Source organism: Ambystoma mexicanum, chromosome 4q (assembly GCF_040938575.1).
Source record: "Ambystoma mexicanum isolate Mex_15411 chromosome 4q, UKY_AmexF1_1, whole genome shotgun sequence".
Lineage (NCBI taxonomy): Eukaryota > Metazoa > Chordata > Amphibia > Caudata > Ambystomatidae > Ambystoma > Ambystoma mexicanum.
This window is the reverse complement of record NC_090928.1, coordinates 995,687,209-995,712,774: the sequence shown is the minus strand read 5'-3', so window position 1 is coordinate 995,712,774 and position 25,566 is coordinate 995,687,209. Positions and strand designations below refer to the sequence as shown.

At 43.8% G+C, this 25,566-nt stretch overlaps 1 protein-coding gene across 1 annotated transcript in view; it reads left to right on the top strand.

The window, feature by feature from the left end:
- Window positions 1–25,566, top strand: part of PTPN14 (protein tyrosine phosphatase non-receptor type 14) — a 1,387,330-nt gene that overhangs the window by 1,119,315 nt on the left and 242,449 nt on the right. The window contains exon 10 of the mRNA XM_069608563.1: window positions 16,089–16,176. Coding sequence (XP_069464664.1) covers window positions 16,089–16,176 — 88 coding nt within the window. The remainder of the gene's footprint in view (window positions 1–16,088; window positions 16,177–25,566) is intronic.

Genomic DNA, 25,566 nt, shown 5'->3' with positions numbered 1-25,566 from the left:
TTACTTCTTTTCCTGTGGTATATAAGCACTGTCCTTTCGCCTGGGCGTCCAGAGCTGAGGGTTGCTGTTATAGCCTTCTCTATTTCCTTCTAGGTTTCCAGTTAGGCTCGGTTTGCCACAGGAAGGAATTCCTTGCATACAGCACACAAACTACATTCAAATCATACTCCAACACAACACTCCATTAAAGCAACTAATTGCATTCTTCTCAACTGCCATTCTGCACCTGCTCACCACATGGAATTTATAAACTCATTAGCATACACTCCCCAGATATACTCTTCCTTACAGAAACATGGCTCAAACCCACCACACACCTATTATCCCTGAATGCTTCTTTCATGCGATTTCATTCACCACAGAGACCTCACACTAACAAGGTGGTGGTATTGCCATCATATATAAGGACACACTCACACTTAGTGATACCACACCTCCCCCATACACATCCTTTGAAGCACTCTCTCTCACAATCTCCCCCATCATACCCACACGCCACCTTTCTCCACCTCATTCATGGCCCTCCTACACACAATCTCAACTTCCACACCGACTGGGCTGACTTCACTACTATCAACCACACCTCCCCCTGCAACATCTACCTTAGCGACTTCAACCGTGGTAGTTCTCTTCCACACACCAATTCCATACTAAACACTATCTTCGCTCCACTCTCCCCTTATGACCTCACACAACTCATCACCTATCTCACACATATTGTTGGCAACACCCAGGAACTTTTCATCGCAAGCAAAACTCATATCTTGGGGGATAATCAAATCTGAGTATCGTGGTCTGACCACTTTGAAAGCCCCTTCATGCTCCCACTACCACACAAAATCGCACCACCTGCCACACATCCCCCAAGCCAGACAAACAAAACACATTACAGAAATATCTGATCCATCACGGATTCCTTGGCGGTGACCACTTCCCATGTGGCCAAGGAACTGCAGCTGCTACCTGATGCTGGCCCTGGGGCGCGTATATGAGGGAGGATCACATGGGAGGAGACAACTACCGGGGAGATGTCATGACTTGGTTGGATGAGGTGTGGTATCCACATGAGGAAAACCCCCTTACGCCCAATACCCTAATGACCTGTTGAAATGCATCTGTTGACATGCATCTGCCACCCCCCCTTCAGGGAAAATAAAGAGACCTTTTCCAACACCCTTTAGGCCAAACTCCCATTCATGACCTGAAGAATAAAAGCTCCAAGAAAACCTTTTTCAGTTCTAATTGCCCTTCATATAGAACTGACCCTTCATATGGAATCCTTGAGAGAGACTCTCCAAATACTATCCATCAAGTGACATCAATGAACTCCGATTCCCACAGCCAACTAAGTACTGAGGCGTGAAGGATGAAGGAATTGATGCAATACAGCAGGTGCATCAAGCTCCATGAGCATGCTAGTTGTTTGGTGAAAACACCTGTTCTCGCACGACATTTAAAAATGGCAACCACACACTGAAGAAGCTCAGGGGAAGACTTTTGATCTCCCGCAAAGTTGTGTGAGCACTGGAGGCACAAGCCGGTGTGGTGGTGCAGACGAGCTCTCCAGCAGAGAAGGGAATCAATGTTGTGTGAGCAAGACGTGCTGTGGAGACTCCAGGAGCCGCAAGAGGACTCCTGGGCGCTCTGCAGCTTGACGAGGCAGTGTGGGACCTGTGGGAAAGCAGGCGTGGAGCCGCGGGAGAAGCCGGAGAGATATCCAAGCTTCACAGAGTGGGAAGCAAATAGCAGAGCTATGCCATGTAACCTCGGACAGGACTGAAGCTGCTACACAGAGTGTAAATCAGCCAAAGCAAGGTGGAGACCCCGGGGCGTTTTCGGCAGCCGTGCTAATAAGTTGAAAGTTATAAAGTTACAAAGACAGGAACAATAAGTTTGTTTGCGAGTCAAAAGGGCAGAGTGAAAACCCAAACCCCAATAAACATATGAGTGGAAATCAGAAAAGAACATTGAAGCAGATGGATACACCAAGCCAAATAAGGTATATGTGGTTTTGGATATAAAGAGGAACTGTATAAATGAAGCCCTTGCAAGAGTATACCAGGCAGTTGGAAATATAAGAGGAGAAGTCCTGGAAAGAGTATACCAAGCAGCTGAAAGTAAAGGAAAGTCTGGAGAGGAGAGTACACCAGGCAGTTAAAAGTGCATAAAGAGTCCTAGCTGGGGTGTATACCAGGCAAATTGCAAAACCATCAAAAAGTGTCAAGAAATGACAGTTTTTGTTGAATAAAGAAGGAACTTGTGTCAAAGAAAGATTTACAAGGCTAAAGAGATTTTTACCTAACAGAATTTTTGTGGGACAAGGAAGACACAAATAACTTTTAGACCAAGAGACATTGTCATACCATTGAAGAATCCAGGGGAAGGGAATCCCCATCTGGAACCAAGGTCTTTTAATCTTGGAGCACATTTGTGTCCTCCAACATTTACATTGGAGCTATTCTATTTTCGTTTATAAGAACACTTTTTGCCAATACCAGGTTAAAGACATTTCCCGTCTCACTTTGTTTTATTTGTAGTGTGAGGGTCAGGATAGGATGTTTGGACACAAGGGCGGCTTTTGATTTCTGACATCCTGACACAGACCGATCCTTAGTTTTGGTTTTTAGGTAGGCAGAGTCCTCTTTAGAGCAAGGTCAGAGAAGCATTTTACAAACCCGTTTGATAATAAAGGTCTTTAGCCAAAAACATGACACCTTTGTGTCCGGCTTTCATTTCTGACCCTTCACACATAACCTTCGCATTCCTCATACCAGTTACTCCTCGCACACCTCTCCACCCTAAACCAATACAACACTATCATCACACAGGCACTCGAGAAAATTGCACCCCTCAAATTACAAAAACCCCACAACAACCACCACAAACCATGTTTCAGCAGTTCCCTCCTCTCTTATCAAGTAGGAACCCAGTCAGCTAGAAAGAGCCTGGCAAAGAAACATGCCCCTCAACAAGGACACCCCTCAGACACTGCTGCAACAAATAGAAAACAGCCATATGCAATGCCAAACCAACCCATTACTTCCAAGAACACCAATCCACGTCCAATCGTACCAGAAACTATTCAACATAGTCAGGTCCCTCTCTAAACAATGTGATGGGTCAGAAATGGACCGCGGACAACTTTTTTGAAGGTTTTTCAAAAGACACTATTTAACTTAGAAGGTTGGATACATGCCTCACTATCCCTACCCTGACGTGGATTTCTCTGCCCAAAATAAACTAAGGAAAACATTCTAAAAAAAGGTTTCTCTCCCTCACACTTATATATACTTGAACTCAACAAGGTTATATATATATAATGTTTATATATATATTATATATGCCAATTCCAAAAGCAACAAATATAATTAGATTCACCATATGACAACTGCCTTTCCTTATAATCCTGGTGAATTCCCCTTCCCCCAGATCCAAGCAGGATTCGATTTAACCGTTCCTAAAGAATAAGGAAATCCTGTCTTGTATTAAGGTTCCATTGCAGTTTGCTTGCAACAAAACGTTCCAACAGTTCAGGATCGCTGAACAAGGTTTCTTTCTCTTCCACTTGAAAATGTATGGGAAACCATCTTCTTTTCATAAACCCAGAACAACTCCTGAATTAAGTAGAATGAACATGAATTGTCTTTGTAAAAATTATTATTCAACCACATGCTTGTTTAGAAACAATTACACTTCTGCAGCAGTGTATGCAAGACTCATCAAAAATGAAAGGATGATTCGTGTTCACTACTTCATACACTTCTGCAACTTCCATCTGGTCTACTTCCAAGCCAGCCCTACTACTTCAATAGTTTGGCTCGGGTATGCTCACCTGCTCGAACAGCGTGTAGTGTTCAGCTTCAACCTCTGATCTGGTATACTCCCCTGCCATGTCAGGAAATTATGAACACCAAAAGCTTCTGTGGTTAAGGGCAGCTTACAACAATTTCACAATGTCTCTTGTTTCACATCACCACATTTGCGAATTTCTTCAAGGAAGACAAGATTCCCATTGGTGCTCATTATTACACATGTGTGTTTTCCAAGATCTCTGCAAGTTATGCTCCACTCCTTCTGAATCTCCTTTACCAGAAGGGCAGCTTTCTTGCCACTCTTGTTTCCCCACTTCTTCATTAACCGAACACTGACAATAATATGATCTCACTTTATCTCTTCTTTGGCTTTGGCAATGTGGGTTTGCACCAGCTTTGATGATGTACTTAATTAAACATGGGCAACAAACTTTAAGATTTCTATTCGCCCCTTCACTTTGGCAATATGGGTTGATTTTGAATTGCCTTGTTTTAGATTTTTTTTGGCATGGGCAATGATAGTTTGGGTTGGATTCGAAGATTGTCGCTTCTTGCTGCTGGCTCTCACACAACCCTGTATGCTTAAATACACAGTCAACTTGTTTCACAAAATACTGCTTTCGCTGCTTTTTGTCAGTTCAGGATTTACAATCGCCTTCTTTCAGGGTTCTCTCTTCACGGTTGCTTTTTATAATTCAATTACCTCCTCTGAGCACACAAGCCGTTACAGAGCACTCCGGGGTCACAATTGACTAGTGAACTCATTGGGTATTGTGTGCGTGTTAGTTTCCCTCGCTGCTCCCAGGTTGTCGTTGCCCTCATCGGCTTCTCGTTGTTCGGCAATCTACAACGTCGAGTCTGTCACTTCCCGCGCCACTGCAATATGGAGCTTCCTCCACTCCAAAGACACTACGGTGCTAGCCTGACACCGGAGACAGCCTTACTAAGGGGGAAGCGAATCAAACGTTTGTTTACCACTGTGCAGCCTTTGCAATTCAGATCTCCAGGGGGCAAGCTTCTCTCTCTCCGACTTTTTCCGTGGATGACACACAAATATACTTCTACATTTCTTCCCCTTCACAACTCTATACCCTCAAAACCTGTCTCTCCACCATCACCAACTGGATGGCCACCCACTTTCTCAAACACAACCCTTCCAAAACAGAATATCTCCTCCTCTGCCTCCCAAGGCACAAACCCAAGTTCACCCCTTGGATCCAAGAACTCCCTGAGGACAACCCACACATCCCTCTCCACACCTGTTAAATCCCTTGGCTTCACCATCGACCCCCCCACTTTATAGCCGCTGTCACTGAAACGTGCAATCTACAACTACACATCCTACTCAGAATCAAACATATCCTTCCACCTAACTACTTCTGCACTGCAGTCCAAGCGGTTCTCTCTAAGATGGACTATGGAAATGCTCTCCTCACCGGACTCCCCAACAACAGCCTTGGCCCCTGAAAGCCATACAAAATGCAGCAGCTAGACTCATCCCCCACCTACCAAAACATTCACACATCACAAATGCTATTGCCCAGCTCCACTGGCTTCCCATAACCCAGAGAATTACCTTCATAGGACTCTGCATTGTATTCAAAGACATCCACCTCAAAAGTCCATCTTATCTACATGACAAACTCAAACCCATCAACCACACAAACACCAGACAAATCAGCCAACACATTCTGCGCATTACACTCTGAAAACTCGCATGCACACAAAAGCAAGCATTTACCCACTAGGCACCCAGGGCATGGAACACCCTACCTTTCCACATATGCACTGCATTCTCCATCACAACTTTCAGAAAGAGGCTCAAAGCATACCTGTTTCCACACACATAACCCGGCCCTCCTCCACTGCTATCACTTGGCTATCCTTGTCTTCCTATGCTTTCCTGAAAATATTTGTAACTTCTTTTTTCAACTCCCACATTTCAATATTTGAACCATGTAAGGCGCTCCGATACAGTCTGCGTAGGGCCAGCACTAAAAAATAAATTCAAATAAATGTTGATCTATACTATTTAGAAGCTGTGATTAAAAATGATCTAATTGTGAATCTTTTTATCCCCTCCGCCCATCACACCTCTGGTTTTCTGGGATTTGTCTTTACATATGGCATGGATATCAACATTTGGCACAATGACTCGGATTTTGGCAATACATGTTGTAAATGGAGATAAATATTCCTAATTATGTTTGATTTTCAAATTGGGAATAATGTATGATTCTGGGATACATAAAAATATGTATGTTGAATCTGAAATACTGTTTTCAATCTGTCATTTTGCACTGAATGATTGTACCCTTGAGAAAGACATATCGGGTCAACTCAGCTGTCGGCTACAGTAGTTATGGCTACAGCAGTTATAATAAATGAAGATACTTATTATGTACAAACCATAAAGTGTCTTAAAGAATAAATATGTGGGACAAGCCCTCAATAGTATTCGAAGGAATATTGTGCATGTGAAAACGGGGACACCTGTGAGAAACCCAAGGGTGTTCTCACTGGTAGACCTTGGGGATCCTTTGTTCAGATGGCCAGGGAAGGGCCATCGCTCTTGGATCCCAACCCTGGAGGCGGACGAGTGAGGGAGGATCACCTGGGTAGGGGGTCTTTGGGAATTGCGGGAGGAGCACCCTTGGGTGAGACGCAGTATTTGCTATTTTCGAACACACCCCTACCCGACATCCCCTCAGTCTTTGTAGAATATTGTCACCAAAGACCCATCATGCCCCAACCTTTCCCTTTGCCGAAAAGAAGACGAAACCGTCCGGGAAAACCAAAACTATCCCTAGATCCCAACAGGTTTTACCCCTCCTTCCTCAGCACTTACTTCTCAACAACCCTACACTCAGATCCCATTTTCTGATAAAAATCCATAACTCTTTATCCCTTTTTTGTAGAATACCACAACTTCCATAATTCATCTCCACTGCGGTTTCCAAAAACCTTTGGGACGGAGAAGAGGGAAAAAGAGAGCTGTAAAGATTACCCATAGGAATCAATGCACCAGGAAGTCCTATGGGCAGTCACCATTTTGTGCCAATAACTAGGCCAGGCAGGGTCAGGCCTCCCACTACAACCATTTTCACCTGAAATCTATCGAGACTCCCAGTCACTATAAAAAGAACACACAAGCACACTTTGAGCGAGCTGGGGATGCTGGAGGGTGCAGAGAAGCCAGAGGAGAATTCGAGCTGGAGAAACCCTTGGAGGCCTGGAGGAAGGACTGCCAAGGCACTGGACCTTTGAGTACAGGGGAGGCTGCAGTGTGAAGTGGCAGCTGTACCTCCAGAGATCCAAACCAGGGGCAGCTGGGGTTGCCTAGCGATACCCACACCAGAGCTCCTCCGCTGGGCAAACCAAGAGAGCCCAGGCTTCAGAGGGGCAGGCGGTGAGACCTTGACCTCAATTCATCATGGAATGCCGTTTTGGGGAGCTGGTGAAGTGGTAGCAAAATAAGAGGTGCATTCTGGGGCATGAAGTCCAAAGACTTTTAAACTTTACAAATCCAGAGGAGACCCTGAGAGGCGGAGCTAAACTGGTGAAACCCATGCTGTGTACTAGCCGTTCTCGCGCACTAGAGCACAAGCCGAGGAGGTGGAACAGACGTCGTGGTGTCTCCCTGATCAAAGCCGCGAATGCAGCCGGTGAGTTGAAATAAATGTGTGCAAGGCCGGGCTGCATAGAACTGAAATAATCTGTGATTCAGAAATGTGATGAACGGCGAGTTCTGTGGAGTGACAGAGTGGTCAGGCAAATTGCAAGTGCCCAGTCGAAGGTCTCTGTCTGATGCTTGCCATATCTACGAGATGAGAGTTGTGAACCACAGAAGCGAAAGAATCCAAGTGGTCATGCGAACGTCTAGCTAAAACCCTTACACAGTCAAAAGTCTTTATTATTCACATGTTTATGAAAATTAATGATCCAAGCACGACTGAGGGAGATTGGTTGGGATTAAGGAACTTGTGATCGAAAGGTCTGAGCCTGGCTGAGGGAGACTTGGGGCAGATTAAGAAACTGAGTTGGAAGAAGGAAAAGTTGTTAACTGCAGGTCTGAGCCCAACTGAGGGAGATTTGCAAATGTGTGATAAAAGGGGTCTTAGCCCAGCTGAGGGAGTCCCACGGTGAACAGTGAGCAAGTAGCAGATCCGAGCCTGGCTGAGGGAGATCTCTGAAGTGGCGCATACTTGTATATGAAAGGTCCGAGCCTGGTCGAGGGAGACCTATGGTGAACTTTTCATCCTGGAGAGAAGGAACGTTAGTTTGTGTTGAACTATGAAAATAACTTTTTCGTCCACACTCAAGACACCCTGAGGAACAAGAGACTATGGCATGAGAAAGAGACTTGCTTGTCAAAGGCCCTGGCCGGTGTCTTGAACTGCATCCTTGTGCGCCAGAAGCCAGCTTGTATTATAGAGCCTGAGTGAGCCCCCTTTTCCCATGCTGAAAAAGCGGGGAAGGGAACCCATTACTTTTTTAACACTATTTCTTTGAAGACCCATGTTTTCCCGCACACATTTACTGTACTAGTGTGAGGGCAGGTAATAGGTTTTTGTTAGTTTAGACCATCTTGTTTGGACGGACACTATTAGGACTGTTTTAGTCATCATTTGTTGGTTGAGCGTGCTCCAATTCTTAGATATAGGGCTAGTTGGGTGTTTTTCCAACTTGATTGTTTGAATAAACACCCTTGCAATTTGACTCACTTCAGTGTGTCATGCTTTTGATACCATTCCTCCATTACACACCGCAATGGGTTATGACATTAATGGTGTGGTATAGGGCATGGCCAACCAACCTGTGGTCATGCAACCTTTCCCTACATATCTTGAAACAATTCAAATGTCTTTATTACCCAGTACAGGAAAAGGTGTGTCTATATGCCGAACGTTTTTGTACTCATTGTGGTAGAATCACTTCTTGGAGGTAAATAGCTGCATTATACTGTTTTTTGTTTTTGGGATACACTAATTTAATTTGTGCAGAACAAAGTGATTTAGTCTTTGCAGTATTTTACTGAATGATATGAAGATATGAAACAGATAACATTATCTTTGATATTCAATGCCATTCAATCTATTTATTTGCACACTTTCATGCATAGACAAAAGTGAAAATTGCTGAATTCAACATTTACATAAAATGTGCATAAAAGCCAGACTAAAACGTTGCAAGTTAAACACGTGAATACTTAATACTAGAAAACACATGATTAAACTTCTTTTCTTTTATGAGTGCAGATTTTCTTAGCATGTCGCAGCCCTAAACACTTGAGGAGCATGTTCATCCTCATCTCCAAGGCGTCCCTTGGGCACCTAGGTGTTTTGATTGTAGTGTCCGAGTGTTGACCCGAAACCCGTTGTTGCCAACTGATAGTCCTTGTGCACGCTTGGTGGGGGATTCCCCCAACGAACCACTCTTGTATCAATCTTACTACATTAAAACAACGTACAGTAATTTCCTTTTTCAAAATACATATTTAATGTCTCTCATTATCACAAGCAGGGGAGTTGCTAGGTCTGGAAAAGACCCGGGGCTAAGCTGATGTCGGAACTGTTGGGACTGGGGCTAGCCATTCTTTTGGCTGTAGCTCCTGAGATTCTATCCGGGGCTACAACCAAAAGATCAGGGGCTATAGCCCCCTTAGCCCCCCCCCCCCCCCCCTAGCAACGCCCCTGATCACAAGTATTCATTTGAGGAATAAAACTCAAAGCCAAAGTCGCACGATTAACCCAGATCTAACATTTTTTCACTCATTAATGGCTCAAGTACAGTAATTGCATACTCTTACTGTGCTAACACTGTTTGTCAACACCCACATCTGTTATTATTTTACAGTAAGTGTTTTTCATTTTCAAATGTTGTTGCCGATGCGTTTCAGATATTTAATTATATCCTTCTTCCTGGGCTAATCTGATGTGGTTTCAGAGTTTGTTCTCAATATCTTGCATTCTTCAAAGAAAAATGGTATATCTCAAAATATATTATATCCCAAAACCAAGGCCAGGTGCCCCCACATGTTACACACATGATAAACTCAGACTACTGCAGTCTCACATCTAGAGTCTACAACATCTGCACCTGCACACATAGCTACATCACGCAATACAATGTGCAAACCCACTTGGCTACACCTCATGCTCACTATACTACTGTATACACCTGTTACTTTTTGGCTTACTCAGACCATTGCCTTCATCACCTCGCGCACCTGTGACCTTGCCCAACCTCCACGCTCATAACAGGACCTGAACTGTATAGGCACTTTATATGCACCTCTATCGTCCCCAACACTTTAACTGACTTTAAACATGCCTACCCCACCTATACCAGTTATGTCAGACACCAGCCCTTACCTCAATTCACCAGCCCTCTGGCTACAACACTTTGCTGCTAAACCAACGCCAAACCAACCTTGCGCAACACCCCTCAGAAACCTTAGACTTGGCTCGATCACTCACATGTACGCACCACTACCAACCCCAAGTCCACTGCCACGCGCATCATCACTGCATCCCATGCACAACACATCCCCACTATCAAACATGACAGCAACACCACGACTCACAAAAACGCACCCATCAAAGCTGCACCAATTAGTGCTAGGTCACTCCCAGCTCACGCCCTAGACATCGCTGACTTCATCATCTCTGAAGATCTGGACTTTCTGGCCATCACGGAAACTTGGTTCCATGCCGCATCTGGCCCAGCACTCTCCCTGGCTGTCCCAGAGAATTACACCATCATCAGATGTGACAGAAATAATAATCAATCTAAAGATGGAGGTATCACCTTTATTTTTAAGAGCACCTTTGCACTTAGACCCACCCAATACTCGCAAATCCCCTCTGCGGAATTGCTTACAGTCAAACTAGCAATCTCGCCCAATCAAAAAGCCACTATACACCTCATTTATAGGCCGCCAGGACCCATTTCAACCTTCACTGAGGACCTATCTACAACCTTGCCGCATATACAAAGCACAACTCACAAAATATATTACTTGCTGACTTTAACCTTGGCCTCCGGGACCCTAATATGACTTAGCCAACTCCCCAACAGACCTGGGTTCACCCTTCACATCCAGAAACCTACAAACATAAAAGGTAGAACCCTTGACTGGCTAACCGACTTGAACTGTACTATTGACCTCCTGGCCGTAACACCATGCTTATGGTCTGACCACCACAAAATTATCTTTACTATCAAAGCATCGCCACGACAGGCAAAATCAACATAGTCCCCACTATCCCCACTCTCAACAAAAAGGACATTACCAAAGAGAAATTACTCCCTCCTAGTCACCCCTCTGCTCAATAAGTCAGCATCACCCGACTCAGACCCTACAGTCCTTGTCGACATATATAATCATACCATCTTAAAAGCCTTAAACACCATTGCGCCATTAAAACTGCGCAAACCCAAACCACACCCCCACCTTAACTCATGGTTCACCCCACAGTTAAGAGACCTTCGTAAAGCTAAAAGAAATGCTGAGGCTAATTGGAAAAGCAGCCCATCTGTCCGTAATAAAATCTCACTATTCTCTGCCTCAACCAACTACAAAGACGCTATACTTCTCGCCTAAAAAGATGTCTACAACAATCGCATCCTGTTGGCCGAATCCAATACGAAAGAACTCTTTAAGATTCTCAAAGAACATTGAGTCACCTATAGCTCTACTTGACCAATTCGTCACAGACTTATCCTGGTGTTCCAACATTCAGAAAGCCCTTCTTGACAAAGTGGCTTCCCTACAAACAAAAATTAACTTTAAAACATGCAGCATCACCATTGACTCAGTATTTAACTCCACCCATAACACCAATTCAGCCGGTCCACCAAAACCTTTCAGCTTCTCACCTCTCACTATTTGGGAAGTAGAGAACATCATAAAAAAAAAACTCCAACACACTAACCGTCAAGGTGATTCATGTCCAGCACCTATCATCAAAGATTCTGCACATGAACTCGCCCCATTCATCACCACCCTCATTAACGCCTCCTTCAAGTCGGCAATTTTACCAGATAACCTTAAGGATGGCTGGGTCATACCATTAATTAAAAAACCCACCTTGGATCCTAGCAATCTGACTAACTACAGACCCATAACTACGGTACCCTTCCTCCTAAAAATCCTGCACTGGACAGCCTATCTTCAAATTCAGGCCTACCTCGAAACAAACAACCTACTCAGTCTCAGGCAATCGGGATTCCGCCCTTGACACGGTACCGAAACTGCCCTTATTGACCTTGCAACACAAATTGAAGATCTAAAAGATAAAGGCAAATTAGCTTTACTCCTACTCCTCGGTCTATTGGCAGCTTTCGATCTGGTCAACCACCAAATCCTATGCCAACACCTCAAAACAGCTGCCCACTTCTCGGATGAAGCCACCTCATGGAGTACTTCTTTCCTCGCTAACAGAACTATGCGGGTCTTCTCACCATCTGCATCAGCCAAACCATCACCAGTTCTCTGTGGAGTACCTCAAGGATCCTGTGTATCCCCAACACTCTACAATGTATTTACCAAGCCCCTTTTTGATAATATCGACCATCTGGGTGTCTCATACACTAACTATGCTGATGACACCCAGATACTTATCCCCATTACTGGTGACCATGCGATCGACTCAAAAGCACTCAATGATGTCTACTTGATCATCCAGGCCTGGATGGCTCATCATGGGCTGTGCCTAAACGATGGGAAAACCGAGATACTCATACTAGGATCGCACACCAGACTTAACAAACTGAATCCCTCTTTCAAATCCTTCCCCGTTGATGGAAACATTATCAACGTCTCAAAGGATACCAAAACACTCAGCATCTACCTTGACTCCACTCTGTCACTCACACAACAAACTAATGCTGTTGTCTCAGCCTCGGCCTACACCTGCAAGTTGATAACGGCATGTAGACCCTTCCTAACCCCTTCCAACTGCATTACCCTTGCCAGAACTCTGGTCATGGCGAAAATTGACTATTGTAACGCCTTATATCTGGGAACTAGCCAAAAGAACATTAGCAAGCTTAAAAGTCACTCAGAACAACGCCATAAGGGCGGACCTCAACATACCCAGAAAATCGAGCATATCTGACACGCAATGTATTCTACACTGGCTCCCTATAGCCTCTAGAATCTCTCTGAAGACTTTGGCCCTTACTCACAAATCTAGAACTAACCAGGCACTCATCTATCTTGCCAAACGCTTCACTGCCTAGACACCAAACAGACAGTTAAGATCTGCACACAACCATTTATTGGCTATACCAAGATTCAAGCTGCAGAAAGCAGGGGGCACCAGCTTCCCGGTCCTCGCAGCAAAACTATGGAACACACTGCCAGCCACATTGAGATCCGAACCCTCTTACCTGGCTTTTAAGAATAAGGTCAAATTATGGCTCACCGAGCAGGACCACACCACCTCCAATATGTAACCCACCACAACACTGTCTCATTCATCTTGTGTACATAGTCCCACTAATGCTGACCTGCTACCTTGCTGTATATATGTTTAATTGCTATTCAACTATTGTTCTATATCGCCGTTGCTGTGTTACTGCCTTGTTACCCTCCCCTAAGTAATGCGCCCAGATACCCTCGGGCCGGGTGCGTAATATAAACAAAATACAAAATATAAATATCTTTACTACATTTTCCTTTAGAACAATTAGTTTTTTGCATATTTGTTTCACCCACCAAGTCTCACTGATGTATATCGCTGTGTTCAATTATCTAAAATAAAAAATAAACCTATCTTAATGTCAAAACCTGACACTAAATTCAAACCGACTTAAACATATTATTTAATCCATTAAAGTCAAAGGGGAGCGATGATCCCCACAACTTTCACAACTGTATGTCGGTTTGCACTTATGATCGGCTGTAATTCTCTAGTGTGTCCATGTATTTCACTTGGTCAGCATCCAAGGGACAAAAGGTCCCATTAGTGCAGTGCTGATGTTGTAAAATTAGAAAATGTTTCCCAATTCGTGTCTGGACATTCCCCCTCTCCTCTGTATTTACGGTCATTTTAGTGATCATTCTGACTGCGGAGAACGAGGCATACAACCAGGTCGGTGCCCCAGGTCCAAATATATTTTTACACCATTGTCATGGTAACGACCGTGGTGAAACCAATGCTCTCCCCCTGATCGCACAGCGGTCATCTTTGCCTAGTGTTAATGTTGTGTAGTTGTGGTGTTCCTGCTTGATGCAAACGTTACAACCCACTCGGTTCTGAATAATTTTCCCTTTCTGTTCGTTTCATTTAGTTTTAATTTTTATAGGCACAGGCCCATCATACCACCACGGCAGTACTGCTCCATTTTCAGTGATACGATTTTGGGCCAATAGTGCTTTTACAATACATATCTAACTATCAATATGGGTTTCACCTGTGATTTTTGTTTTTCCTGACCGTACATACAGAATGTCCTACGTTCGGGTGCGCCTGCTTTGACACATAATTCTCAGGCTGATCGTATCGTTGCACAGGCACCCAGATGTATTTTATTGGGATCTATGTGATCACTGCGCCGCCTGTAACTGCGACGGCCGAAAATGTTGACGCCAGTTACGGCACGGCGCAGTGATCATATCGATCATTGTGCCTGCTCCCCCAGCCAGCATTACCTCTCCCAACTGCCCCCACCCCACTTACCTTTAGGACGGCACACTTTTGCGTGTGCTGTCCGCACTCTGCGATCGCTGCACCGTCAGCTCTTCCCACTAACGTGGGGTAGTGCTGACGCTGCAGGGTGCATTTTTTTTATTTATTTTTTCTTGCGTGTCCCCCGCTTTCCAAAATGGGAAGCGTGGGACACCCCTGCAACCTTGACTCCTATTACTGCGCCAAAGTAGAGCGGGGGACACCCCTGCAACCCCTGCTCTGTTTGGGCGCAGTAAATGTCACCCTCATTTTGTGCGACTCCAAAGTCGCAGTAACTGCGGGGGCGCACAAATGAGAGCGACATTTTGGTACGATACCTTTTATTCCTAACTAGCCATACCTTTGTTCAGATTTGTCAACTACAATCACATTAGTGTTGGCTTCTAAACTGTAAAGCTGCATTTGGGGGACAATTAGAGGAATTTCATAGGACACATTACATTAGTCCCCTATTTTGCTGAGTTACCTAGATCTCCATCTTTTATGTCTGACAAAGACCCAATGTAGTAGACCCCTAGCTTGGTTTTCCTATTCTACCACTCATTGTCCAACGATGCCTCCTCAGACAATCCTGCTTATAGCAATCTTGCAATGAATTGGGGTTGTTAGTGATTGTTTGCACACCAGTAATTTTTATTGCCTCCCGGACCAGAGCTCCACTGACAATCTCAACCTTATTCAGAGTAATATCTATTGTTCACAAAGTATACACTGTAATACAGATCCAATTCATCTTGTAATACTATAATACAGATCCAATTCATCTTGTAATACTATGATACAGATCCAATTAATCTTAATGACCCTTTCCTCATGAATCTCTGGTCCATTTGTAATCTAATTTAAAGGCTGATAGCTTTCAGAAAACATGATAGATCCCACTCCAGGTTCATACCCCACAGTGTCAATGATTCTAGAGTATCTATCCATTTCATCTCCCTCTGCAGTAGTCTCTTCTGCAAATGTGTCTGAGTTTTGCTCAGCTGGAACATTATCATGTCCATGGCTCTCCGAATTCCAGTTTCTTGCTTGAGGATTTACAGGTTTGTGTAACTTGGAGACCAATAAATAGCATGGGCAGATCGACATGACATGAGCAAAAATTTCCATTGAATTTCCTTTACATGAACATATGAAACCATCACCATTTATTTCCATCTAATTGTCAGGAAACGTTAGATCTGGTGCTGAAACATTTGTGCGCAAAGGTTGTTCACCATCCCTTTAGATTTTCCCCTGCTACAGTGCTCGGGCCTTTTATGTTTTTGCAAAGTTACTTTGCTATGGGTGGATGGGACAACATAACTTTAAATTGCAAAAAGGTTATTCAATTACAATTCTCTGATGTTCACCTCATGGTTTACTTGTTGTGAATTGCAGGATTTGTGCCTCTCGATGGTGCTAGCATTGAGTTAAATGGTCCAGTTATTGACTTTTAAAGGCCATTACTAAAGTGTTATTTGGAAATTTTCACTATTCATTTTATAATAGCAGAATTCATTAATGATAAATGTATTGAGATCGTTAATTCACTTAAAACTAGACCTGCTTGAGCCTCATAGAAACCTTTTGTCTCCAGGTGGAATGATATTGGGAATATAACGCATAACAAATCAACAATTGCAATTGAGCTGGTCAAAAAGGAAGAAAATGTTCTTTATCACACGGTAAGATGCTTTTATAAAACCATTAAATGCTGTTATGCCATGCTTAAAACATTTTTCATCAGCTTAATTATTTGCTATTTTGTTTTTGGAATCCTCAAGCTCATTACCTTACAATTTTCTACCTCGTACCCGTCCTTACTTTCATCAGATGTGTCTACCTTTTGAGGTGCACCCTGCTGCCATCACTAAATTTAGCAAAAAAAGAAACAAGTACAACCTAAGTGTCGCCCCTTCCCTATGATGAGTCAGAAAGGATCATCTTGCTCGCATTACCTCGTGCTTTTTGGTCTGTCTTTGATGGAGATACTGCTGGACCCTGACTTGGCAAGAACTCTTCTTAGCAAGTATGTAGTTGCAGTGGATAGTTTGTGCCTTGGTCTTGAGTCCAGGCTGCACAGGAATATGGGTGCCTGTGCCTCTGCTGGACCTGGGTCAGTGTTGGAGCAAGGATTATCTCAGGCTGTCTAAGGCACTTCTAGTACTCGCAGGTACTTTGTCAGCTGCACAGTGTGATGCAATCGGAGCATCAAGGCCAGAACTGCACCGCAAACTACATTTGTTGGATGAAGCAGTCAATTGTTGCTATTTGTATCTGCAGGGAAGACACAGGGTTTGTTGTTTTGTGTGCTTTTCACATTTTTCTCTCCGTGCTCCTGGTTCTCCAATCGGATGCCACACAGGTATGTGTGTTTTGATTGATTGTGTGCGTTCTTTGTATTTAGCAAGATACTTACAGGCAGGTAAAATGTTCTTTATGTAGTAAACCTTCATGTGTTTGTTTGACATTGTTGGTGACTTCCCAAGCATGAAGTTAAGGGACCACATTTGGTTTTGAATTAATATTTCATTTAAAGAAATTGAATATTCAACCCAATTATTATAGCCGGTTTCTTCTCCCAGACTTGTGTTGTGGGATTGTTGCAACAGAGGCTGTCACCTTAGCAGAATTGAAAATTGTATTCAAAGAATATCTGACCGGGGTACCAGGCAACAACCTATACAAACAAAAGGGAGATGGCAGTGTGACGTTGTTAGCTACAAGGAAGCACCTCTGGATGGCAAGCCTGAGACTGTTAACAGCCTGCTTAGTGGGGAGAAGAAGCTCCAGACTTTGCCTACAGGAAAAGATGCCAGTACATCCTGCCTCTCCCAAATCCTTGCATGCAGTTGCTGAACTCTGAGGAGCACTTGCTTGACGGAGCCATGGGTCCACTGAAGTCTCTGAGGAAAGCTTGACTGGCAAAGACAAGTGGCTGATGAAGTTTCTTTGGAAGTAATGCAAATGTAATCTGCATCATTTCCCAGGAACCCCTCCCTCGCTGGAGAATAGACAACCAGCAAGGGAACTGCCATTTGCTGCCGGGGAAGGGCGCTCAGCCAATCAGGTGGCTGGAAAGCTGGGAGAAAACTGACAGTGTACCACCTGCGTTTTTCCAGCCAACCATGCACTTCCCTGATTGCGCCATTTTCTTTTGGGGTGCCTAAACACCTTTGCTGTTGACCCTCCTTAGCCCTTCTCCCCACCGCCCCTCATCACACAGCATCACCTACCCCACTTACTTAGTGGGGCTCCCGGCTTCGCTCGCTTTTTATATTGCCACCTCAGATTGGGCTTGCACAATATGCGTTGAGCTAGTCGCCAGCAAAATAAATAAAACTATTTGCACCCTGTATGGGGACCCCAGGGTGTGAATAGATATCACCACCTTGTCGGATGCGTAAATGACCAGTATATAAATATATAAAATCTTCCCCCAGCCAGAATCCTATTGACGATCCTTTAGTATTTTAGTGAAGCAATGAGGGTGGGGTTCCTGGAAAATGATGCCAATTACATGCTGTTGGGGCAATAGGGTTGTATAGATATTATAGAAAATATGGAAAGATCAGTGTTACAAGCAAGGTGTGGGATACTCCCATAGTCCAATGAGAAGACAGATTTGTTTCATCCTTTGTTTCGGCCTTCATTTCAAGGAAAGTGTGATGGATGAGTGTCACAAACTCTCATGACAAGATGAGAAACACCCTGTAAGACGGTAGACTTTCCCTCGGATTGCACCCCTACAAGATACAGATACGCTTAAGGGGAGGAGTCTAGTGAAAAGGTAGAGGTATGCCTCACGGCCTACCCCAAAGCAGTAAGGAAGCAAGAGAGCAAGGGTTATTCAAAACTAGTTCCAGTTTTCCAAACCCACCCTCCTATTTCCCAGTACCCCGGGATCTACTTTTGATAGGTTGACGGATGCAGAAAACCTACTTCGGCATACAATCCACTGCAATGGTAAATGTTCATAGACTAGAGAACCCGCCTGGGTAACAGTCCGATACCCAGGTATGGGACACGGCCAAAAGGACCCCAAAAAGAAAGCCCCCAGTGACCTGACTGGGTGGGACCGAGGACAGAGTGCTAAAGGAATGAAGGGTCCATGGAAGGGAGACTAAAATAGTCCAGGAAGATAATCCAAATGCAATAGAGCCAGTAGACCTTTCCAAAGGAAGGGGGGGTGGAGTCCAGACCAGGGAATTTCAAAGAGAAAGACCAGCAGCAGGTAAGTTCCAGCAGGCAGGGACACAAATGCATCGAAGAAGTCAATAGCAAGAGGGTGATCAATAGGAATTCAGGGAAGACAACCGGACGTCAAGAATCCAGTTAAAGTGATACGAAATACACAATCTCTACTCACGGTGACTGCCGGTTGACGAGCTTGCTTCTTCCACAAAGTGGATGCTTTACCTCTTTGTTGATGAGGCAGGGCTTGATTGGCATCTGGCCAGCCATGGGGTGGCGTTGCCACTGGGGATATACTCAGGATCATAGTTTGTTTTCTAGGCTCAGGTGATCAGGCGCCATGGCAGCCGCCAATGGTGCAAGCCCATTCCCCCAAAGAATTGCAACCGCTGAAGTGTGATAGTGAACCTTTTGGTGATGAACACTGGTTTGGCTTCCGGTATAAGCATAGTAGAGTCTACTGGGTCCATCAGTATGATTGGGGTTTTTAATATATTTAAATGAAGCAAGTTATTATGTGTCCATTATGACATGCAGCTCAAGCAGTGTTTCACTTGGTGGCAGTTCCTGAACTCCCCACCCTATCTTTTTTGGAACAGTGGATGATCTTTCACAGAGATTGTGGTTTGAACCTAATTATTGCCCAACATTTCAGATGTCAATGCCAACTACTAAATCCAACTGTCTTGGATGTGGGTGCCCTCATTCCTGATAGCTGCGAAATCAGTTGCATTCCATCAACATTTGCTTAACAAATTGGAGTTTCCTGACATTAGCCAATGGTTGCCTATTGTGAGAGAGGGATGACACCTCAGGTACTCAATATGAAAATGGAGTGTGTGGCAACTGGAACCCACCAAGTGCAACTGATGACTCGGACGATGAAGAAGCAGTCCACAAGCCCCATGGTCACTGACAGTCTGTTAGGTAAACGATGTACAAGTACCTTTTACTCCCAATAGACAGGCAAATACAGCAAAAAATAAAGTTAAAATACTCGAAGAAAAGACCTGGAAACAGCGTACACAGTATCTGCCCCCACAAATCACCCCAGATATGTTTGAATCGGTGCTACCAGCATTGAATCAGCACAGTTAAGTGTTGTTCTATTGCGATCGCCTAATCTGAAGGGTAACATCAAGGTAAAGATGCGTCTTTTACTAGATGCTTAAGAAGTATGGATTATAAACAAATCTGTTGAGAGTCAAAATGTACACATACTCGCTTAAAAATAATGTTTTACTCACCAAAAATAATTTTGCTCCAAACTTCAAAACATAAGGAGTAAAATACTCCCCCTCCAAAATAATTTCTAGATGCATGGTCGCTGCTTATCAAATCTTGGTTATTTACCAGTGTCTAATGATTTATTGTATCACAATCTGATACCAATGTGAACTGTAAAAAGAGTGGTGGCTGATTGGTTTGATGTATGTTGAGAGCTCCCAGTAAGTGCTCTTTTTCTTTTGTCCAATTCTCTCATGCTCACCTGTCATATAGGTGGTGTGACGAATCCTTGGATGTCCTCCTTTCTCCCGCAGGGGAGGACCTATTCCATGTGGCCTGGGCAGTGCGGTCCCAGTCCAATAGTCCCCCTGGGGGTGGCACATCATGGGAGGATCAAATGGGAGGGGACGCCCTTGTGTGATGAGGGATGAGAAGTCAGGAAAGACGTGGTATGTACCTGACCTTTTCCTACCTCACTCATCCTCTTACCCTATGCAGGGTGACTTAAGCCCCAAAGCTCTCGTGCACTTATGTAAGAAAGCATCTCGTACATCACTACCTTGTAGAGAGACCAGGGATACTGGGAACTATTTGAGTAAGTCTTGTATAATTACTGAGACTTCGAAGAACGATGCCTCCCTGAATTCTACCAAGTCTATTAAACACCACTGTGTGGAGATGATCCAGACTCCTTTGTCGCAGTACCTGGGAGCCACGTCTGCCAACACAGGTCACAACCCCACCACTGTCTGTAGAAGCATCCAGATACCTTCTTCTTCATCGCAGTACCTGGGAGCCAGTTCTGCCAAGCAGGGTCTGCGACCCATATCCACAGACAAGGAAAGAGACCTGTTTTTCCTCCCATTTGTTGGGCATGCACTTTTGAGAACTTTTTCAACCTTGAGATACCCTTTTGTCTAGGAAAGAGACATTTTATCCCACCAGTTGGAAACACATTTTTGAGAACTTTCAAACTCCGAACTATCCTTTTGTCCAGGGGAAAGGGGTAATTTCCTTGGACCAAGGAAGAAGCCCTTTTTATTTAGTTTTGCGTAGTGTGTAAGGAACAGAGTTGGCGTTCTGAAATTGGACAGCGGACTTGTAGCTTTTGACATCCTGACTGATTCCTTAGTATATTTGGTTGAGTCAGGGAAACCCCTCTATCATCCTTTGTTTTGTTTTGTTTTTTATTGTGTATTTATAAATGGTGGTTTATTTTCTGCATAGCAATTTCATTGTGAACTGCATTGTATGTATATGTTATGATTGTGCATTATATGAATTCTACTTTGAGTAAAAGTCTTTCTCACAGGTGTTTGTAGCTTAAATGTTGTGAGTGGTATTATCAGATTTTTTTTGTTTATATGGAGTAGGGAGTACGATACGCTTGAAGAAGTCCACCCTGTGTTGAATGTTAAAGGTCCCATATTGTCTTCCACTTTCCCTTGGAAATAATAAGGGTATTTGGAACTTCAAAAATAGATTCCTGGTCTAGTATTACTGCAGAGAAATCTTCCAAAACTTCCTTGATGTCCATCACTTTGGATGTCCTGCCCGCTCCATTAGACTAAATGTGGCTGCCCTTGTTGTTCAAAGTCCTTATTTCTAACATATGTAGGACAGGTTGTTGGGACTGATTTTCTATACTCTGGCCTGGTGGACAGATGTTTAGAAGGCCAACCTAGTGTTGAGACAGGGACAAATCTGGGAGCTGTAGCCAAACCAGTTCAAGGTAACAAGGCCAGTGGTCAAGGTTAGGTCTCAAGAGGTGGTGAGCTTGTAAGGGGTCCACAATGAGCACACACAGTGAAATAGTTAAATAACACACTTAGACAAACCGGTATAAAAATACTTCTTTACTTGGGGCCAAATAACACAGTGAAAAATGAATACTAACAGGTAATATTATCACTCAGTACTACACATTGGATACATATATTCAATTAATGGAGTAGGGCAAAATAAATATCAAACCCCTGAAAAGCAAGTTACAGATTGGTATTAGCACTACTAGTCCACAGAGATTCAATCCTAACTTCAGAAGTCCATCCCTAAAATGTATGGGTCCTTGTGCCCAAAAGTTCAGCAAAGTTGCATACAGTTTTGTGAAGCTGGAAAAAAATGAAGATAGGATCTCTGGGCTCCAGTGAACAGTTCCAAGTGTCAGTGGACGAGTTAAACTAGCTAACAAACGTGTTCACAACTTTTGGAGTGCTTGCGTGAACAAACAGTGGCAAAGCTAAGAGTTGCCAAACTTTTAAAAGGGAGTTAAGGGGTTCAGGTAAGTATTTCTACAACTCGCCCCTCCACCCCCAATACCCCGATTCTTCACAGGACTTGGCAGGTCGATTGAAGAGGGTCCAAGGTCGCTTTTCCCGCTGTCAGCCTCAGCCCTGGATTCCCAGGGGTTGCAGGATCGTGCAGCTCTCCGGTCAGTGTCTAATGCTGGTGCAAGGTCTCCCAGTTGAAGAATGTAGCAGAGCTTGATGCAGGGTACCTCTCGGGACAGGAATGGATGCAGGTAAGCAGTATCGGACGATGGCCACCGATGCACAGCGACGCAAAGGGATTCACTTGCCTTGGACAGACTTTCCCTCCTATCTCGAGTCCCCTTGATACTAGGACCACAGAATGATGCAGAGGTAAGGTTTGTTGCACAAGCTGAGGATCCCCCAGGTTCCAGGCCTCAACTCAGAACAGTGATGTCTGCAGCATAGTAGCCCAAACTCAGAGCTGGTCAGCCACAGGGCCGTCCTGGGGCACTTACGACGGCTCTTCTTCGTAGGACTCCAAGCTGATGTCGAAAATGGATGTTCCCTCCACTCTAAGGGTCGCAGCTCCTTCGCAGGACTGCTGGAGATCTTCCACAGGACAGGGCTCTACCAAGGCAGCAGCAGAAGCTGGTCGTCAAGCCACCTTCCGACACCTCCACGTTCTCCTCGCAAGTCTTGTTGCTGGACAGGAGTCTTGGCCCCTTCAGTTTCTTCCAGGATCTCTCCAGTGTGTGTGCAGGGGTCCTCTTCTTATCCTAAAAGCCACGTAAGAGCAGCAGCTCCCACTGGCCAATGACAGATCTCTCGCGCTCTCTCTCTCTCTCACACACACACCCACACACCCACACACCCACCCACACCACCCCCCCCCCCCCCCCTTTAGCAGTTGTCCAATCAGGACCACTGGCGGCAAAACTCATGCATACCACCCAGACACACTGACATCAGTTTGTGGATTGGGACTGTAGGGTATTTTGTGGAGATTTGGGGCCTGACGGTATTTTATTACCGCCGAAAAATAACTTAGCAATAATCACTCTTTGTATTCAGATTTGGCCATGTGCAACAATAATACAATGGACATGCATTATTTCAGCACCCAGACCTGCATATTTGGTATACGTGGTTGGTGGTATTTTGGTGAGCATAATTCCCTTGTTTTATTTGTGGCCCCAATGTCCATAATCCCTTATCTTTGCTTAGATTTTTCGTGTGATCACTAGAGAGACCTCAGACCTGCATTCTAGGAATACCACATTTTCCAGTGATAGTGTTGGTGTGCCACCATGGGCGAACTCACTGACTTATTTACGACAGAGAGCTATATGTGGTAGTCTTGTGGTAATTTCCACTACCTTATATACGGTAGGGAGCTATGTTCAGAGAGTCTCTCTTCCCGTTGGCTCATGTACCTCCAACAAGCTATGCTACAGTCACTCACAATTATTCATACTGATTCTGACATGCACACATCTGTCTTAAAATGACCATTGCACTGTTTAAAAATCTCCCCACATCATCAGCATTGTAATGGTAAACAATAAACATCACCCGTCTGTTTTCAAATATTTTTCTGTATTATAAAAGTTGTATTTAAACACGATCTCATTCTTTACAGAAATAAAATGGTACAGTCAAAGCATTGTCTGTGACACACTGCAAAGAGAGTGGCGGAGAACAGAACTCAAATTGCAACATTAGCACTTGATTAAGACACGCACAGGAATCCTACACTGACTGCATATTACCGTACACACTCGGCTCCCACACTTCTCATTACCTTATCTTTTTAGTTGTTCTCTTTGTGAATGTGGCTCTCTTGGATTAACTCCAGCAAAAAGGAACGCTTGCCTTCTCAAACCGGGGTCATTGCCTGGAATTCTCAGCTTTTGCAGATAGGAATGCCTCAGCCAGTGGAAAGGTCCTTCTTTCAGCTCTCCCCAATCTCGACTGCAGCAGGACACAGGAATCTGCATTCAGTCAGGAGCCCCACAGCCAGGTCTTCTCCCCAATAGTGCAGAAAGATGTCTCTCGTCTTTTTCCCCGTTACTGCCCACTAAAACTTTCCTCTCAGCCCTCTGTATGACGTGTCCCCATGAAATCCATCATCTCTCATCCTCCTACTCTTCAACAATAGCTTCGCTTATACATTTGCAATTGTTGCAAATCTGACTTCCTTCTTCCTGCAGTTACTGTGCACAAAAACACGGAGAAAAAAATCTGCACACACATTTAAATGGTTTTCAGAGTATGCCTAATTCTGCAGTGGAGAACACATTTTATTAGTGGGTTATGTTAAATAAGGTTTTATTAGTCAGGTTAATTGTTAATAGGTTAGCTGTTAATTTTCAAATGTGTCTCTAGCAATATAGGCATTTCAGGTGAAAAATAGTGTGCATTTTTAAATGAGCACGTGTGCTTTTAACTGTAAAAATAGATTTGCATCTTATATGTTAAAATCGTTTTTGACTGAATAGCCTGTCTTTCCTTGTTAATCTGGTAACCCATATAGCAATGCACCGCACCCTTGTGGTGGTGCTGCAAAAAAAAATGTGCTACTTGTGCAGTATTACTGTACTCTGTACTTTAACACGCCAAATATCCTTACATATACCCTCCTTTTGTTTTTAGAACTTGGCTATAATCCAAGCCAATTCCTAAAAACAACTTGTTCTATTTTTTTTACAATATAGCAATCCAACAAAATGAATATTCATGTGCATCAATGAAAATTTGCAATCAACATTTCATCTGAGTCCATCAGTTCATAAAATGTTCCACATTTGCCTTCTCAGTGGAAGTGGCATTACTTTAAGTTTAAATTTTCCAAGTCAATTAAAAACAATGAAATAAAACAACTAACTAAAACAAATAAGTAATATAACAAGTTAAAATAAATAATTAAAATAATAAATACGTGGAACTTCATATGCCGGAACTTTTGTTTTGTCTCTTTTGGTATGTCCCGACCAGCGATGTTATTCGGTTCATTCGAGTACTCTTTCATCTTGGCAATCTTGAATCCACAGTAGTCATCTCTTTTGGCATTCCGGTTATTTTGTCTTCACCTCCACCTGGAGGCAGGCATCTTTTGGTCTTCATCCAGGGGACTCCAGGACTCCATCGTCTCCCGTGGCCTCTGATCCCGGAACCTCCGACCAAATAATGTTAATTGTCTAAATCAAAATAGAAAATAAACAGATTAAGTACATAGCACAATACTAACTTCATCCTTTTGCCAAAAATAAAACATGCTTGGTAAAAATATTTCGTTTTTTTTTTTTTTCTTCTGAAATTAAACACAAGTTAAAAGAAAACAAACACATATAAAACAGCATTCAATATTTAATACACTCTCTCTCTGCACACCAACCATGAGCT